This window comes from Canis lupus, chromosome 12, assembly GCF_011100685.1.
Source record: "Canis lupus familiaris isolate Mischka breed German Shepherd chromosome 12, alternate assembly UU_Cfam_GSD_1.0, whole genome shotgun sequence".
NCBI classification, from domain to species: Eukaryota; Metazoa; Chordata; class Mammalia; order Carnivora; family Canidae; genus Canis; species Canis lupus.
In genome coordinates, this window is record NC_049233.1 from 72,909,846 (window position 1) to 72,927,774 (window position 17,929).

At 42.4% G+C, this 17,929-nt stretch overlaps 1 protein-coding gene across 1 annotated transcript; it reads right to left on the minus strand.

Moving 5' to 3' along the window:
• Positions 1 to 1,791: 1,791 nt before the first annotated feature.
• PSMB1 (proteasome 20S subunit beta 1) lies at positions 1,792 to 17,877 on the minus strand. The gene is made up of 6 exons (XM_038555041.1): positions 17,709 to 17,877; positions 15,329 to 15,436; positions 11,758 to 11,839; positions 9,257 to 9,386; positions 3,080 to 3,186; positions 1,792 to 2,073 (listed from the first exon to the last, which is right to left on the minus strand). The coding sequence occupies exons 1-6, from the start codon at positions 17,819 to 17,821 to the stop codon at positions 1,888 to 1,890; spliced, it is 726 nt and encodes a 241-aa protein (XP_038410969.1). The 5' UTR covers positions 17,822 to 17,877; the 3' UTR covers positions 1,792 to 1,887.
• Between the last annotated feature and the right edge of the window lie 52 nt (positions 17,878 to 17,929).

Below are 17,929 nucleotides of genomic sequence, written 5' to 3' on the forward strand. Positions count from 1 at the left end.
CAAATTTAGGGATTCCCCAGGTGGCTCAGCGGTTTAGTGCCTGCCTTGGGCCCAGGGCGTGATCCTGGAGTCCTGGGATCAAGTCTCACATCGGCCTCCCTGCATGGAGCCTGTTTCTCCTATTTCTCATGAATAAATAAATAAAATCTTAAAAAAAAAAAAAAAAAAAAAATACTGGTCAGCCGGGTAGCTCAGCAGTTTAGCGCCACCTTCAGCCCAGGGCCTGACCCTGGAGACCAGGGATTGAGTCCCACGTCAGGCTCCCTGCATGGAGCCTGCTTCTCCCTCTGCCTGTATCTCTGCCTCTCTCTCATGAATAAATAAATAAAATCTTTAATTAAAAAAGTTTATAAAATTGTGATGATCAATTTTATGTCAACTTGACCAAAGGATGCCCAGCTAAATATTATTTTGGGGCGTTGAGGGGACTTCTGGGTGAGATTAGCATTTGAATTGGTGCACTGAGTAAAGCAGGTTGCACCCACCCCCTTGCTCCCCCCCGCCCCCCCCCCCCCCAAGTGTGGGCATGTCTAATTTGCTGGGAGAATGCTGAGCTGGGACAGAAATCTCCTGTCCCTGGAGATAGGGCCTCACACATCACCTCTCCTGGGCCTCCGGCTCACAGGCTCGCAGGTGACATATCAATGGACTCCTCAGCAAATTTTAAAGTATGTATCTCTTAGGGTTTTGATAATTTTAATTAAATTAACAGAAGGCCAATAGGAAAACCCCACTGTTGTTAATAGGCCACAAAACCAGTAACACCCCCTAGGCTACGCTGTATCTGACTTGTTCCCTACCAAGAAAACCTCTCCAACATTATAGGGAGATAAAATGTATTCAATAGTTCTAAAACAGAAACTACTTTAGCTCTATCAAAATTTAGGTCTTGAGTTTCTTTTTAAAGTAGGATCCATGACCAGTAGGGAGCCCAACACAGGGCTCACCTCACAACTCTGAGATCAATACCTGAGCTGAGATCAAGAGTTGAGACTTTTTGTAGGACTTTATTCATGAGAGAGAGAGAGAGGGAGAGAGAGAGAGAGAGGCAGAGACACAGGCAGAGGGAGAAGCAGGCCCCACGCAGGGAGCCTGACATGGGACTCAATCCCGGGACTCCAGGATCAGGCCCTGGGATGAAGGCAGACGCTCAACCGCTGAGCCACCCAGGCGCCCCTCAGATTTAATACTCAAAGAGTTTATAAAGATTCTTCCTGCTGACTTCTGGACAAAGCCCATTTAAAGGGTTATTTGCTTTTGTAATTTTATTTTGAACATTTTTCCAAAACAGCCATTTCCAACTGCTTAGCAAAGATGAGAAATTATAAGATATTCCATTCACATTTGTTAACAAGACTGAGATGGTTTAAAGTTAAAAGTGGTGATTTAAAGGTAACCCACCCTGTAAGGCAAGCTGGGTGGACTAAATAAATTCCAAAAACCTTCTTCATAAGATGGGTTGGCCATCATGGAATGAGCTGACCAAAGGTCATCTTTTCCAGATAAATTTCTTGCTCATAAATACAAGCAAAAAATGACACAACCTGTTTTTTTTTTTTTTTTTTTTGTCATTTCTAAAATACAAAAACAGGCACCTGGCTGGATCAGTCAGTGGAGCATGTGACCCCTGATCTTGAGGTCTTGAGTTTGAGCTGCATGTTGGACGTAGAGCTAAAAAAAATTAAAATGCAAAAATAGCTCTGAAAGACAAAAAAATAGCAGAAAATGAAAGGAAAATGAAATTCTACTTTCTAGGTTCATCCTGCTTAAAGAACACAAATTACAACAAAATGATTACTTCAGCTTTTATTTTTTAATGAAACATAGACCAATAGTTCCAAGATACAAAATTAACCAGTTCTAAAGTGATTAATAACAGCACACCAATCAATCCTTCCTCAGGGGAACAGTCTCCTCCCTGATGCCCTCCTTAGTCACAATGCAGATTCTGAGTGCATCCCCAGTGTACACATCCCTCTCCGCTGCAGAAATGAAGACGTCTTTCACAAGCCGCATGGCTCTGTCCAAGGACAGCGGGACATGCTCCACATTCTGCATGTTCTTAAAACCAACCTGGTGGGACAGGAAACATGGTTGAGGCATCATGTGACAGTACAAAGGTGGCTCCAGCCTCCCCAATGCCTTCACAAGTCTGGGGACTCATAATGAATAGATCACACACAAATTTAAAATGTCTCTCAACTGAGAAGCTTCCAGAGCTGACTGAAGGTCTCACAAGCAGACTGGTTAGCAGTCCCAGGTCCTGCACCAAGTTCTGCACCAGTTAGCAGTCCCAGTTCTGCACCAAGCTCTCACAACATTCCTAAAGCCTGACAAATATTCACTGAGACAAAGCTCCTGCTCCTGAGAAGCACACATACCATTATACAATATGTTACCATTAAGAGAAAAGAGCCAGGAGAGCCCCAGCAGCTATTAACTAAATCTCCTTTGGCAGAAGACACACTTGAGTATGGGGGCACGAAGGATATAGCAGAGTCAGACGGCAGTGACAACGCAGACCAAGGGTGTGCTGTGCAGAAGCACACCACATGGATGGGAGAGGAGGCAGGTAAGCAATACACACAAGTGACTACACGTTTATGATATATTTCAGAAACACAAGGAAGTAAGTTTGGAGGCAGAAAGGATGCTGGGAAATGCAGACCTGAATTTAGGCAACAGTAACAGAAAAGGAGGCAAATTAAAAATGTACTTGGAAGTTAGAATACAAAATAAGGGGACACAAAAATGGTGAATATGTGGAGAAAAGAATTTTCAAGATGTTCTGGTAAAGGTGGCAAGAGAATTGAAAACACAGACCGAGTATTATAGATACAAGAGGCCTGGAAATCACGAGAGCACAGAAGACACTAAAGCCCTGGGAGAAGGTGAGAGACCACAAGAGAGCCAGCAGAACACAGAGACTGTAGACTGGGGTAGGGAAAATCAGCCACACAAACTCAGCAGGGACATACAAGCAAGCCTCGATTTCTCCACTCTCCTCAGCTGGTGAACGGAACTCAGAGGGAAGCACTCTGTGTTAACGTCATGACCAGCCTGGATGCGGTGTCATTACCTGGTTGTCAAGCAGCGGCTGGAGCATGGCACTTGCTGAGCCTCCAGCCTTGAAGGAGTCTCTCTGGTAGGACCCTACTGGGTCGAAGCTGTACACAGCTCCCTTCCCTGAAAGAATAATACAGTCGCCATAAGGGTGCATCCTGACCATAACCCCAAGCCACAGTAAAACTAAATCTAGTCCAAATGTGACACAAAGTGAACTATGAACTTAGCTAAAATTTTAGCCAAATTTCAGTAAGAAGCATGTTCTGTTATCCTCAGCAGTCTGCTCACCTACCCTCAGAACATGATCAGAGGCACACCTGCCCACTCCTGTCTCATGGTGTTTTTGCCACCCGGAGCTCAGCTCCACGCTCTCATCAAGCTGACATCAGCCATCACCGCCCAGTGGCTCCGATACATATGTGGACAGGAAGCAGTCACATATACTGCTGGTTAGCAGTCACAGGTCCTGGGCTGAGTTCTGCACTAAGCTCTTCACGATGTTCCTCAAAAACGAGTGAGTGTAGTTCTAGCATAGATTTGAGTTTAAAATTCTCCTACTGCTGAATGTGAATAGTCACAAGGAAGATTTACTGTGTTTTTAAACTTAATAGTAAGCATCAACACCATAAAAAACTGTTTTAATAAAGGGGAAATTTTGGAAAAACACAAATGTCACATGCAAAAGGTTAGTTGTGCCTAAGATGTAATCACTTGCTTTGTGCTACCAGATTTAAGAATCACTTTTGCAAAAACAAAACATAAAAAACAGAAACACTAAACCAGAATCTGAATGTACCTATTCTTTTTTAAGATTATATTTATTGGGATCCCTGGGTGGCGCAGCGGTTTAGCGCCTGCCTTTGGCCCAGGGTGGGATCCTGGAGACCCAGGATCGAATCCCATGTCAGGCTCCCGGCGCATGGAGCCTGCTTCTCCCTCTTGCCTGTGTCTCTGCCTCTCTCTCTCTCTCTCTGTGACTATCATAAATAAATAAAAATTAAAAAAAATTTTTTTAAGATTATATTTACTTATTTGAGAGAGAAAGAGTGAGCGAGCACGCACATGTGAATGCGCCCACACATAAGCAGGGGGACGGGCAGAAGAGGCAGCAGACTCACCACAACCTGAGCTGAAGGCAGATGCTTCACCAACTGAGCCCTCCAGGAGCCCCTGAATTCTTAACAAGTCACAGAGCACTAAGAGCAGAAGGATAAATGGGGCTCTGAGGCTCACCTGAAGCATGCACAAACTGCTAGGCCTTGTTAAAGAACAATCTGGCAGTAGAATCTATCAAAGTGTAAAAGTACATACCCTATGACCTAGTAATAATCTCACTTATAAATCAGATCTACCTATGAGAAGGCTTATTCTGCATCTCTTAAAAGAGCAAAAATATACAAACACCCTAAAATCTGTTAGCCCAAACTGGTATGGAAGAGAAAAACGGGACTGCCCCCAGGCCCACAACCACAAGACAACGTAAAATGAAGAGCTCTGTAATATGTACAACACAGTCCTATTTTGTTTAAAAGCATAAGAAAAACATGTATTTGTATAAGGCACACAAAAAAGTATGTAAGATAAACTGCAAACTGCAGTTAGTCATGATTGTGGGACTGGAGGGAAGAGAAGAAGGGAATCACTTCGTGTGCTTCCATACTGGATCTGTTACAGAGCACACCTGCCACTGTAATTTTTTTAAAAACAACTGTGTTTTGGGTGTGAGAAATCATGGGTCATTTATGAGCTAGGACTTAGAAGTGATATAACTGACCTTTTAGCACATCATCCCAGAACTGAAACACCTCAGTAATTAACCTGGGAGATGGGAGATTAAGGACAGTTGTCTCCCTATCCATGGACCTCCGCTACCCCCAGCTGTGTGTGCTTTTCCTGATGCAGAATTACTTACAATTCTCTGCTGAGAAGGCAGCATCTAGGTGCTGAGGCTGCCCAGGGAAGTGTTTTTGTGGGAAAAGTGGGACAAGATCGAGATCCCAGTGGGCAGTTCACGAACTATATATACAGCACAGGAAAAAGGGACAGGAAATACAAAGCGAAAAGAACAATGTATCTCTCAGGAGGCCAACAGGACACAAGTACAACGAGGCCCAAAAGTTTTTACCGAAGGCAGAACTAATCTCAGGAAAACCAAGAGATGTGAGGAAGAGAAGAGTGGGATAAATTGAAGACCAGAGATTCAATGACCTTCCCCCCCCCCGCCCCCCACCGCTCCCCCCGCCCCCCGCCCCTTAGCAAAGGCAAAACATCAGAGAAGGGCATGAATCTTGACTACAGAGTGCTTTTCCTCATCAAAAATAATTCTTAACCTTAAAAAAAGCAAACTGGCTTCAATGTAAAAATAAAGTCAAAACAAGTCCTAGAAAGAAATAAAGGTAAACCCTCCCTTCTAATAGAAGAGGACACTCAGAGCAGTTAAACACCAACAGATTGGACTGTACGAAATTCTGAAAATTCTGGATACCCAGACACTCCTCAAGATGGGAGACAGAAACATTCTTGGGAGGCATCCACTGCTGACATTACAGAGTTGACACAGTTGGATGGCATTCTTATAATTTTTTAAAAAGACTCATGGAAAAATGGAAAACTGACATACCAGTGCAGACATGGAAATGAGCAAAGGTCAGCACATAGGTCAGTCTCAAAGAAATGAAAAGGTAAATAAACACAAAAAACGCCCAACTTGAGTACACTTATATAAATCAAAACCATAAAGTATTTATTAGGTAAAGATCTCCAAAATGTGTTAATTCTGATAGTGGTAAGGATGCAAAAAACTACCCCAGTGCCCCAGGTAGGAGGGGCACTGGTGACCCTTTCTGAAGGGCAAGCCAGGGGTGGCATCGAAATGCCAAAAATATATATTCTCTGACCCAGCCAACTCAATTTCTGGGAATGTTTTCCAGGGAGGTACACATGGTTGAAGTATACAAAACTGTACAAGACTGTTCAGCATATTGTTTATATTAAGGAAACTGCGTAATGACCTTCAAAGGACAGGCAGGCAAACTATGGCATAGCTACACCCCATGTAAATCAGCCCTGAATCCTGAGGAGTCTGTCTACTCAGGAGCACAGAACAACTCCTTGACAGTACATCCCACCACAGACATTCACATTATATACTCCACTTATTCATCACACCAGCACATGTGACCACCAAGATGCCTAGAAGCATGCTGACCAGAAGTTTAATACTAATTATCTCTGAGATAAGGATTGGGGTGATGACTACTTTACCTCTGTATCTTCCTGTACTCTTTGAAACCTCTACAGTACCATTGTTTTTGTTAAGGAGAAACTAAATTCATTATTAATTTCGTGGAAATATTTTTAAAGCATGACTCTAAGTAGAGTCAAAGGCAGAGGTTAAAGCAGATGGCTACTGAACCTGTGAGCCTCAAGGGCAGCTGTGGACCAAGCGTCCTAAAGACAATCACTGATCCCACTGTCCAAAGTTCACCTGTTGACCCCAGTGTCCTGAAGGACAGTCAGGGACCCAACTACCCTGAAGATCTCAAGAAGGAGCACTGCCCTCCAGGTCTCTGTCTCCTCAAGAGAGCAAAACAGGAAACAAGGTCTCTTGAGACCTTAGTGGAGACTCTGGACTTGGGGGCACCAGGCTTATATGCAGGCTGTGTAAGGGAATGAAACAGAAGCAGCAAATGGAAAACAGACATACCATGCCACCTTTACTCAGATTTTGGCATATCAACCTTCAGTATGAACTGTCAAAAATCAACAGAAATTTGAAGCCTCTGACATAGAAGTCAGGAATAAACAAACCAAATGGGAAAAAAAAAAAGTCTGATAAAATGCAATGCAAAGAACACAAGAAAATGTCAAAGAAAGTACAAAAAATATAACAAGAACATACTTTAAGAAAAAATTTAGGAAGCCAGAGAATAAAAAAAGTTCTTGGGAAGTGAATGACAGCAAAAATAAGAATGTGGCCAAAGGGGCAGCCCAAGCAGCTCAGCGGTTTAGCATGCCTTTGGCCCACGACATAATCCTGGAGGCCCGGGATCGGGTCCCGCATCGGGCTCCCTGCATGGAGCCTGCTTCTCCCTCTGCCTGGGTCTCTGCCTCTCTCTGTCTCTCATGAATCAATAAATAAAATCTTAAAAAAAAAAAAATTGTACCAAAGGTAAGAATCTAAACCTGAGGAAATCTTCAGAGAGGAAGAAAAGGACTAGTGGGCAATATGGCAAGGGGAACATTATAAAGGAAAGATCACAATGCAGGTGGCTGTGGAGACAGTGAGGAGGGAACAGGGGGAAATCTAGAAGACACTCTGTAGAAGGAGCATCATTATAAAATCTCAGAACATTATAAAATCTTAGGATTAGATCCTAAGTCACATAAAAGGTCTCTTGGCTTTGTACACCATGAAAGCAAGGAAATAAACCAAGAAGAGGAAAGAAAGCACAGGTAAAAGCTGGAGTACCTTGGGAACAGACAGGACTGCTTTATGACACACATAAATTGCTCTAAGAAATAAAAACAAATTTAAAGGATAACCAAAGCAGACCAGAGAAGATTTAAAAAGACAATTGGAAATGCCTGAGAGGGACGCCTGGGTGGCTCAGTGGTTGAGCGTCTGCCTTTGGCTCAGGGCATGATCCTGGAGTTCCGGAATCAAGTCCCACATCGGGCTTCCCCACAGGGAGCCTGCTTCTCCTCCTGCCTCTGTCTCTGCCTCTCTCTGTCTCTCATGAATAAATACAAATAAAAAAATCTTAAAAAAAAAAAAAAAAAAAAGGAAAGAAAGAAATGCCTGAGAATACCACCAAAACATTAAAGAACAGGGCTAACTCAAAACACACCCCAGTCTCCCTATCTCTCAGCAAAACTCAAAGGACACCGTTTGTTCTGCTAAATTCAATGGTAGCTATTACAAATGTGACTAAAACATGACTTTATTTATCAGACATTCAAGTCAGACGTAATTTAAGTGAAAAAGTGCCCATGAGCACGCTGGGTATGCAAGCTAATCTGTGGCTAGGATTGAATTACCTTATTAAGGGTAATTTGTTTCTACTGACCATTTCTATGCTTTACACTTACTTTCTTAGTTTTCAAGTAGGTTGAAAGCCTTGAAATACACTGTGTTAACATAACCTGTCTACACGTAAACCACAGTCGATACTATGACTAGAAGGCTCCCAGAGGCCACATATGGGTAAGCTAGTAAGATAGAAGGAAAACAAAGGAAAAGCCAGTGGACTAGAAGAGACAGGGATACAAAGTAGAGTGAGGGGATGAGAGGAGCCGAACTCATTATCCAGAAATGTTCCCTCTCAGGAGATAGATGTATTTCAACATACTATTATCAGCCAGACATTTCTGTAACTTCTTTACTCAATGGACTACTGTAAATGGTGGCACAGATCTGTCCTGAGAGAAAGTACCTGGTTTTTTGGAAGCAACCAAAGGTCAGTCCAAATGAAACCCAGTGAAAACCATCAGTGTCCCTGCACTGGATTAAAACAGGAGGACAGGGGATCCCTGGGTGGCTCAGCAGTTGAGCACCGCCTTCGGCCCAGGGGGTGACTTGGGGTCCTGGAATCGAGTCCCACCTCAGGCTCCCTGCATGGAACCTGCTTCTCCCTCTGCCTGTGTCTCTGCCTCTCTCTGTGTCTCTCATGAATAAATAAAAAAAATCTTTAAAAAAAGAAACACAACAAGAGGACATATCAAGTAACACGACATTTTCTCAGGCCCTTCTCATCGGACTCTGACAGGAAATCAGTGGTGCTTCAGAAAACACTGCAGGGTATGCATACACTTCTTTGAAGGCATCACTTTTCAAAAACTTAAGCAAATATGTTTGTTATGTAGAATCATAATTAAGTCAAGCTTCTCCAAATCAGATCTCTTTCTGAAAGACCGAAATGCTAATTATCTAACTACTGAACTCATACGAGATCTGCAGAAAATAGTAAAATAACAGCCTGCCCAATAGTCCTTATTAGAGCTTTAGTATATAATCTGTGATGTGCCTTCGGATCATCTCTTTCCCTTTTAGCTTCAGTTTCGTATTGCTTTAATTAACAGAAAATAAAACTGTTAGGCAAGATGGTGTTTATGGTTGAAATCTAGATGGAAACACACATCTAAAAAATGCCACCCCCCTCCCTTCATTTTCCAGAAAAAAGAATTCTACCTTCTTCATCCAGTCCCCCAATGATGTTGTAAACGTAGTAGGGAAAGAAGCGCCTTGAGTAGAGGATTGTAGACAGCATCGCAGCAATCGCCCCTGTAGTCATGGTTTTGTTGTTAGAATGCTTATACATCTGCAAGTATTAACAAAACAGGCACGGAGAGGCAAAATATAATACAGACCAGAACCAGCAAAGTAAAGTTAAAGGGTGAACACTTATCTTGGTGAAAGGGTGCCTACTGTTCTTTCATCATCACACACAATACTACCACACCATTCGGGGGGCTATACACATTTTTAAGGGAAAGGAAGTTAAATTTGTCCTCAATTCTCTATTTTCCATGCCACCCTTATCTCAGGAACGGCTCATTCAAGAGCAAATGCCACACATCAGGCATCAGTAGTGCATGGGAGGATGATTTAAGTCCAGCTCTCCTTTACTCTGCCTCTAGACCAGGGCCGCAGCAAACTAGAGCCCGTGGACCAAGTCCAGCTCACCAACTACTTCTGCAAAGAAAGCTGAATCAGATCGGAGTCCTATTTGTTCATTATATATTATCTACCTACATTTGCTGGTGCACTACAACAGCAAAGTAAATGGCCCATAGAGCTGAAAATAATTACTCTCTGGTCAGTTTGCTGACCCTTGACCAGACCCACATACAAGCCCTTCTCTTTGCAAAGTAGATACGTGTGAGAACAGGAGGTATGAGAGCAGAACCCTTACTCTGGGAAATGGTCTTACTCCTTAAAGCATCTATAATGGAGAACTGAAGTATCCAAAGCAAATCTCATTGTGATTTTGAAACCTAGATTTACTGCACTCTTAGGGAATTCTAAATTATCCGAGAAATTCTAAAAAAATTACAAACATAAATTTAAGTTCACCAATTTATCACCCACAAAGCAAGCATCTCTAAAGATTTACCTAAGAATATAGGGCAAAATAACAAGTCAAAATACTGAAAACAGATTAGGAAAAAATCTTCATTTCATTTCAAAACCAAGCATCAACATTTTAATCACCACACCATTTATGTAATAATGTATGAAAGAAAAATTTCAAGGATGGTATGATTAAATTGAATTCACTGTTCCTTGTTATATTTTATTAACACAATGCTTACTCTGCTAGTCATGTATACCAGGAAACATATAAATACGTCAATAAATGTATGCCAATGAAGCTTTCAGTGTAAAAATTTCAAATAACAATAAAACATTGAATGAAATAATTTCTATATTCTAATGAGCTATTTCAAATTTTTTCAAAACCAGATATTAAACTTATTACATACTCTAGTACCTATGACATCATTCATAAGTGCATATAATCTCAAATGTTATTCACAAATAGGCAAAGACAGGATGTGATTATAGCTAAGTTCTTCACACATCAGGTGGCCTTACCAACTTATAAAAATTGGGACACATATCCTACAAAATTAAATCCTACTCCAGCCCAAATCTTGTTTGCCAGCTAAGAAGAGTATTTACTATTACGGATAAAATCCATTTTAATTTAAAGATTTACTTTAGAGAAAAAGAGCATGGACACACACTTGGGGGGGAAGGTATGGGGAGAAAAAACTCCAGCAGACACCGTGCTGAGCACACAGCCTGACATGGGGCTCCACCTCGCAACCCTGAGATGACGACCTGAGCTGAAACCAAGAGTCAGACACTTAACCAACTGACCTACTCAGGTGCCCCTAAAACCCATTTTAATACAGTCTAAATTATTCCTGGTCTACTCTCCTTGAAATTATTTGAAGTTACATACTGCTTAATATACACAGGTCCTAATAAAAATCCAGACATGCATTTGCTTTCATTAAGTCAGTATTCCTTTGTTCTTCATTCCTACCCATCACACACAAAATACATGCAGGCAGGGACACTGTCAGCCTCTCTAAAACCTGCAGAACAGGTTAGAATGGCTCATTCTCTCACTTCCCCCTCGGACCACCCTTTCCTACTGTTTCACCCCCACCTATCACGTGTCACAACTTCTTCAGCTGGCAGTCAACTAAAACCAATCAAGGAATCAGGTGAGGACAGCTTAGATGGTATCTTTCATCCAAACTCCTGCCACATCTACTCCTGTTTCTGCTTATGCATCCTGTCAACTAAGAATTCAACGTTGGAAGGAGGGAAAGCATGTCAGCTGATGGTATCCAAAACCAAGCACCCGTCTACAAGCTTGCCTCCACCACAGAATTTTTGTTTTTGAAGGAAGATTATCTTCAGGAGAAACCCTTCCCAGGCTACCTTGGAAAAGGTAGAGAATCTTTATATCGTACAGAGATTTTAAGAAAGGGAATATCCTGCAGTTTCACATTATGCTACTTTCACGTGTCTATATTAAGTTTCTTTTCATTTCTAGAATAGACTGTAATTTCACCTGCTAACCTAGAGCTTCTCCAAGTATTCTGAACAACAGTCCTGTCGTATGCTTCAATCAATCAAAGAAATTGTTATTAACTTTACACAAAAGTGTCTACCTTTAGTCTTGCTTCAATAATCTTTGTCAGGGTGAGACAGTCTCCATGAAAACCGCTGCATCCAATAACTGTTTTGTCTGTTCTGTAAAAAGCATATTTCAGGAAACTGAGCTGGTTAGACAGTAAAATAAAACACGCTTTGGGCAATTTTAAATTTAAAATTCCTATTTCCATTATTCACCAAATGGTACTGCGACCAGTTAGACCCGTTGGAGGGGTGGGGTAATCATCTTATTCCCTACAATAAATAAATTGTGGGTGGATCAAGGACTTAGAGACAAATGAAAGAATGGCCTAAAGAAAACACAGGTGGTACAATCTTGGGTTGAGAGCCACCTATTTAAATATGATACATTCAGTATCTACACAGAATAGCTTCATCAACCTATGTACCAATATAAAACTTTTTTTTTTTTTTTTTTTTAATTCATGATAGTCACACACAGAGATCAAGAGAGAGAGGCAGAGACACAGGCGGAGGGAGAAGCAGGCTCCATGCACCGGGAGCCCGACGTGGGATTCGATCCTAGGTCTCCAGGATCACGCCCTGGGCCAAAGGCAGGCGCCAAACCGCTGCGCCACCCAGGGATCCCCAAATTAAAACTTTTTAAAAAAGATTTATTTACTTGAGAGAAAGAGAGAAAGACACACACACACATGCACAAGTGAGCATCCGTGTGCCCAAGCAGGAGGGGCAAGAGTGGGAAAGAGAATTTCCAGCAGACTCTCCACTATATGGAGCCCTCCACAGGGCTAGCTCTCATGACCCCGAGATCATGACCTGAGCCAAGACCAAGAGTTGGGACACTCAACTGAATGAGCCCCTAAGCAACTCCCAAATTAAAACATGGAGAAAAATATGATAAAGAAAAAAATCATAGATTTGATCAAAGTCTAATGTTAATTTCCTTAGTCTGAAAGGGCTTCTATAAATATCAAATGCATCGACACAGTGTCTCACTGGATGTAATGTATAGCATGGGGACTACAGTTAATAATACTGTATCGAGTATTTCAGTTGCCAGAGATCTTAAAAGTCCTCAACAACAAAAATGTGTAATTATGTATGGTGACAGATATTAACTGGCCTTACTGTGATCATTTGCAATATACATAATCATTATATTGTATACCAGAAACCAGTCATGTCAATTATATCTCAACTAAAAAAAAAAAACAAAAAACAACCTCAAACAGAAAGATTGGTATAGTTACAGGAGTCACATAAAAAAGAGACAGAAGTCACCATAAACATATGAAAAGTGCCTTCATGTTGTTCACAAATCCAAATCTACACAGGAGATTATTTCAACCTATTAGACTGGTTAATAATACATAACGCTGCTGAGGTTGTGGAAAATGGTACTCTTAATAAATAACTGGGCAAGAATATACAGCAGTTTAACTTTTTAGAAGGGTCATTTGGCTGTATCCAGTAAAAGTTTAAGTGAACATTACTTTTACTCAATAATTCCACTGCTAGAAGTTCTACCTGTAAATATATTCAAGTAAGTTTGCAAAGATATATACTACAGGCTTACTTGTGAAAGTATACATGTTATGCTAATGACTCTTCAAAACAAAGCAAAAAAAGGTAACTTAAATGCCCACCATTGGGGAACTGATTAAATTTTGATAGAGTTAAACAAATTTAACCAGGTCTCAAAGATTCCTAAACTTTAATATCAATCTATAAGGAAACCTACACCAATCTCATCAAGAAATGTAGCAGAGGTCACAAGATAAACCCTTCCTTTCAGAAATTTACACAAACCATACCTGTCCAGGTAGGGAGACCACTAAGACACCTCTGGGGGCATCACCAGCATTTCCCCGACTATCCCTATAACCAATCTCACTGCACTGAGTTAAAGAGCTCCAATCTCCCATAAGGCTGCAGCACCTTTACTACCAAGATGGGTGAATAATACCAATAGAATAAGACAAAATGTTGGAGCTTTAGGATGCTTTATACCAAATACTCAGATATATCAATGGAAAGGGAGTATGCATGCAAAGAATAAAGACTAAATGTAGAGTCTCAAACAGGTGGGGAAGAGGCAGGTTTGGGTCTAAGTCAGCCCCAAAGGGCTTGGTGTACATAGGCGGCTTCAACCCTATGTGTGGTTTAGTGCTGAAGATGGATAAGAAGGACATAGGAAGTTGTTAATGTTCTCTCTATCCATCTATATGCCTACAGTTATTTCATAAGAAGAAAGAAGAATGGGGGACAGCCCGGTGGGTCAGCGGTTTAGCGCCGCCTTCAGTCCAGGGCCTGATCCTGGAGACCTGGGATCCAGTCCCACATCAGGCTCCCTGCATGGAGCCTGCCTGCCTGCCTGCCTCCCTCCCTGTGTCTCTCATGAATAAATAAAAAAAAAAATCTTAAAAAAAAAAAAAAAAAGAAGAAAGAACAGGTATTCCCTTCAGCAACACATACATTAAAGTAGAACATTATGAAGATGAGCAGAACCTTGTAGGAGAATGGTTATTTGTAGTTATAGTCCTCAATTTTATCTGTGACATTTACTACTTTCAAATTATAAAACATCTTAGAAGAAGAAAAAAGGTAGTATCCACGCACTAAGAATTAGAGAGGAGAAAGGAATACTGAAAGATGGAAAAGCACATGAAGAGGAGCGCCTGGTGGCTCAGTCAGTGAAGTGTCTGCCTTCGGCTCAAGTCATGATCCCAGGGTCCTGGACTGAGTCCCATACCTGGCGTCCTGCTCAGCGGGGAGTCTTCTCCCTCTCCCCTTCCTGTGCGTGTGCACACATACTCTAATAAATAAATAAGATCTTAGATTTTTTTAAAAAAGTACACGAAGAGAACTGGGACGATGACGACAAACAAACATCAGCTGTTCTCTAGAGTAGGGTGTGGGCCAGCTCGACAAGGAAAGGTGGAGCCCTCCTCCTTACAACACAAGGTCCTTGAACCTCGTCAATTCATTCCTATTACAATTCAGGCTTAAATAGGCTCTTTGTGGACTGAGGAATTAACCACCCTTTGTAACTGTTTCCAAAAATCTTTAGTTACAAACCACTGCTCATCAGTGCAGATTTCATTTTCACGTCTTAGAAAAAATATAGCTAGCCCATTATGACTGTGGCTTTTTTTTTTTTTACCCAAAACATTTAATTTAACCATAACCTAAGCAGCTATACCTATGAGCTTTAACCCTAACATTAAACATGCAATGGATTAACAGAAAAAAGAATACAAAGCTATATGATAAAATAATTACAGTAAACGCTAACAGCAAGAGCCATGTGATAGCATAGAGGTATTCACTACAAAATTCTTTTACCTTTCTTATGTATTTGAAAATGTTCATGATAAAACATTAAGGTAAAAATATTTCCTGCTAGTACAGCAAATATCATTAAGACTGCATATTGAATTATTAGGAAATACTAATTCAGAAAACAGTTTTCTAAGAAAAATGCAAACTAAGCTCCAAATATGCAATCTAAAAACTCATTAAACAAATTGTTTAGAAGTGGAATCTCTTACAGCATGAAATCATCACAAGGCACTAAGAAATGTGACCCTAGAAATATTTACTTACAATTTATAACACTTGGGGCTATCCCGGGTGTGAATTGAAAACCCTTCACTCAATCGAGTGTCAGAAGCAACAATTGAAAAATCTTCTCCAGCGATTGCCAATACAGTACTGAGGGAAAAATAAAGGAGACACAAAAATTAATGAATATTTGTGGATGGCAATAGCATCTCTCTCTAGAGAACAGTCCATAGCATATGTTGAGACAAAACCCAATAGCTTTGACCAAGAGTAGGGCTCAGATGAACAATCAAAGGGAAATGATTCCTGGCTACAAGTTGTCCGGGGGAAAAAATGTAGGTACTTCCTAAAAAACACAAGCCTAAATCAGAGCAAAGGTCACTAGGCAGAAGGTAACCAGAAAAACCACTGAATTATCATATCATTATCAAAAATGAAATACCAACCTTGAGCAAGATACTGATATCACAAAACAGGGCCATAACCCCTGCCAAGGGGATCAGGTATAGACACCACAAATCAAGTTTTCTGTGCTCAAAGAAGGGTTTAATGTTTTTCATGTCTTCATATCCAAGCCCTTATCTACCACTCAGTAAACACCCAAATATCTTGGAAATGAACAAAGAACAAACCTTTTCTTTTGTGACTGTATAATTTATGCTGTGTTCTGAAAAGGTCTAAAGCATGAATTCCCAGAGTAGTTTAATTCTGGATCTAATTCTGGATCTCTCACTCACCAGGTAGGAGACCCTGGGTAAGCTGTTTAATTTCTCCAGGCCTCAATGTCTTCATATATAGATCAGAGATCCTAACAGTAACTACCCTTACTAGGATTTTGCAAGAACTAAATGCACTAAGAACTGTAAAGCCCTTTTACTTTGCCAAAGGACATAACTGATCCTGCAATGTAAGCTATGATCACGTGGCTTACATGTGAGAACCTGGGCTCGGGGTTTACTGGACCTGTCCTTGCCACTTCCTAGCTCTGTGACCACAAATAATCCACCTTCTCATTGCTGGTAATACCAGTTCCTGTGTTAAGAGGATGACTGACTGTCGAATGACACAAACCACAAAAGTACCTAGCACAGCACTAAGAAAGAAGTACTAAGAAATAGAATATAAGCACTAAGAAAACATTATCCATTATTTTTACTAAGGTGGGACGTGCACTAAAGCTCTGAACTACAAAAGGATGGCATTCCAAATATGGACAATGGATAAAGAGAGTCAGGTAATGATCAAAATAACACAAACAACTTATTAGGGTGTTTCTTTGTGTGTAAGCTAGTGGAGGAACATAAAGCTTATGCAGTGGACAGGGGTCTGACCTCAGAAAATCCCACACTAAAGACTGTGAAATGAGATCAGCTCCATATACACATGCAGCAGAGTTTTAAGAAGACTGCCGTGACAATAACACACAATATGGGAAATGGCATCAAAGCACTGTTCCAAAAAGATTAATGCAGCAGTGAGGTAGCGGGGTGAACTGGAAGAAACCGGGATACTGGGGAACATGAACGCACGAATCGTGCAAGTCTTCGTCACTACCAAAAGCAGCAGAAGCACGAAGAGCCAACTGTGATGTCCAGGATTTCACACGCGGTTGGGTAGCTGATGGATAATTCTGAGCAAGAAGGAAAGATGACTGAGGATCAGCTTGATTTTTGTTCTAGTACCTCGAGTTACGGGGACAGAAGAAAATCCAGGTAGAAATGTTTCATTTAAGAAGCTGGAAAAGAGGGACTGGGGAGAGGTAAACCTGGAGAAACACATTCGGGAATCATCCTACCCCGAATGAGACGTGAGAATGTTAATGGGGTTTAGCTACATTTAAAAGAGACAGAGTAGAAGATGGGGAACCGAGCCTTGTTTTGCAGAGACAAAGGCTGCCCGAGAGCCGGCAGCAATAAGCGCTAGAGAAAAAGGAGAAAAGACTGGAAAAAAGTGACTTGATGATCACAGGATCGTAAGCTGGATCGCAAGGAGCTGGAGCGGCAGGTACGGAGTCCCCAGCACCCCGCAGCCTCCTGCTTTGTAACCGCCTCACGATGGGCCAGCAGCCCGCCCGGGACGCGGGGTCAGAACCCGCGCCCGGCTCAGCCTCCAGCTGCCGTGCCCGGAGCGGCCCAACCTCTAAGAGCCCCGGCCCGTCCGTGAAAACGGAGCGAATGCCATCTAGCAGTCGTTCTGGAAATTAAAAAAAAAGAGAGAGAACTGCTTACAAGGTAGGGAACGCGTCCCTACGGGTTCCCCGTCTACACCGTGAGAGCCGGGGGCACCGACCGCTGGGTCCCCCCCGAACGCCGGCGCCGGCCCCGGAGGACGGCCCGCCCCGCCCCCGCCGCCGCTCTCCCGGCAGAGCCCCGGCTCCCACGCCGACCCCCGCGCCGAGCGGCCCAGGCGCTCCGGGGCTCACCCTCCGTTGAAGGCGTAGGGCGAGAAGCGCAGCTGCTGGGGGCCCGCGGCGCCGTCGGGCTCCATCGCCAAGTCTCGGCCGGGTCCCCAGCCCCGCGCGGCGGTCGACAGCATCGCGGCGGCGGCGGCTGCTGTCTCACGGCGAGATGGCGCCGGCCGGAAGTCCTCGCGCTTCCGGCTTCCGGCTTCCGGCTTCCGGCGGCGCGCCTTCCGGCCGCTCTG

What these genes read in the sequence shown, in the direction of transcription:
- PSMB1 (XM_038555041.1), bottom strand. Translation starts at nt 17,821, where the DNA reads ATGCTGTCGACCGCCGCGCGGGGCTGGGGACCCGGCCGAGACTTGGCG. An exon ending in TTATTGAAGCAAGACTAAAG is followed by an intron (nt 9,387 to 11,757) that starts GTAGACACTTTT and finishes TAATACTTGCAG; the next exon opens with ATGTATAAGCATTCTAACAA. An exon ending in AGCCGCTGCTTGACAACCAG is followed by an intron (nt 2,074 to 3,079) that starts GTAATGACACCG and finishes CTGTCCCACCAG; the next exon opens with GTTGGTTTTAAGAACATGCA.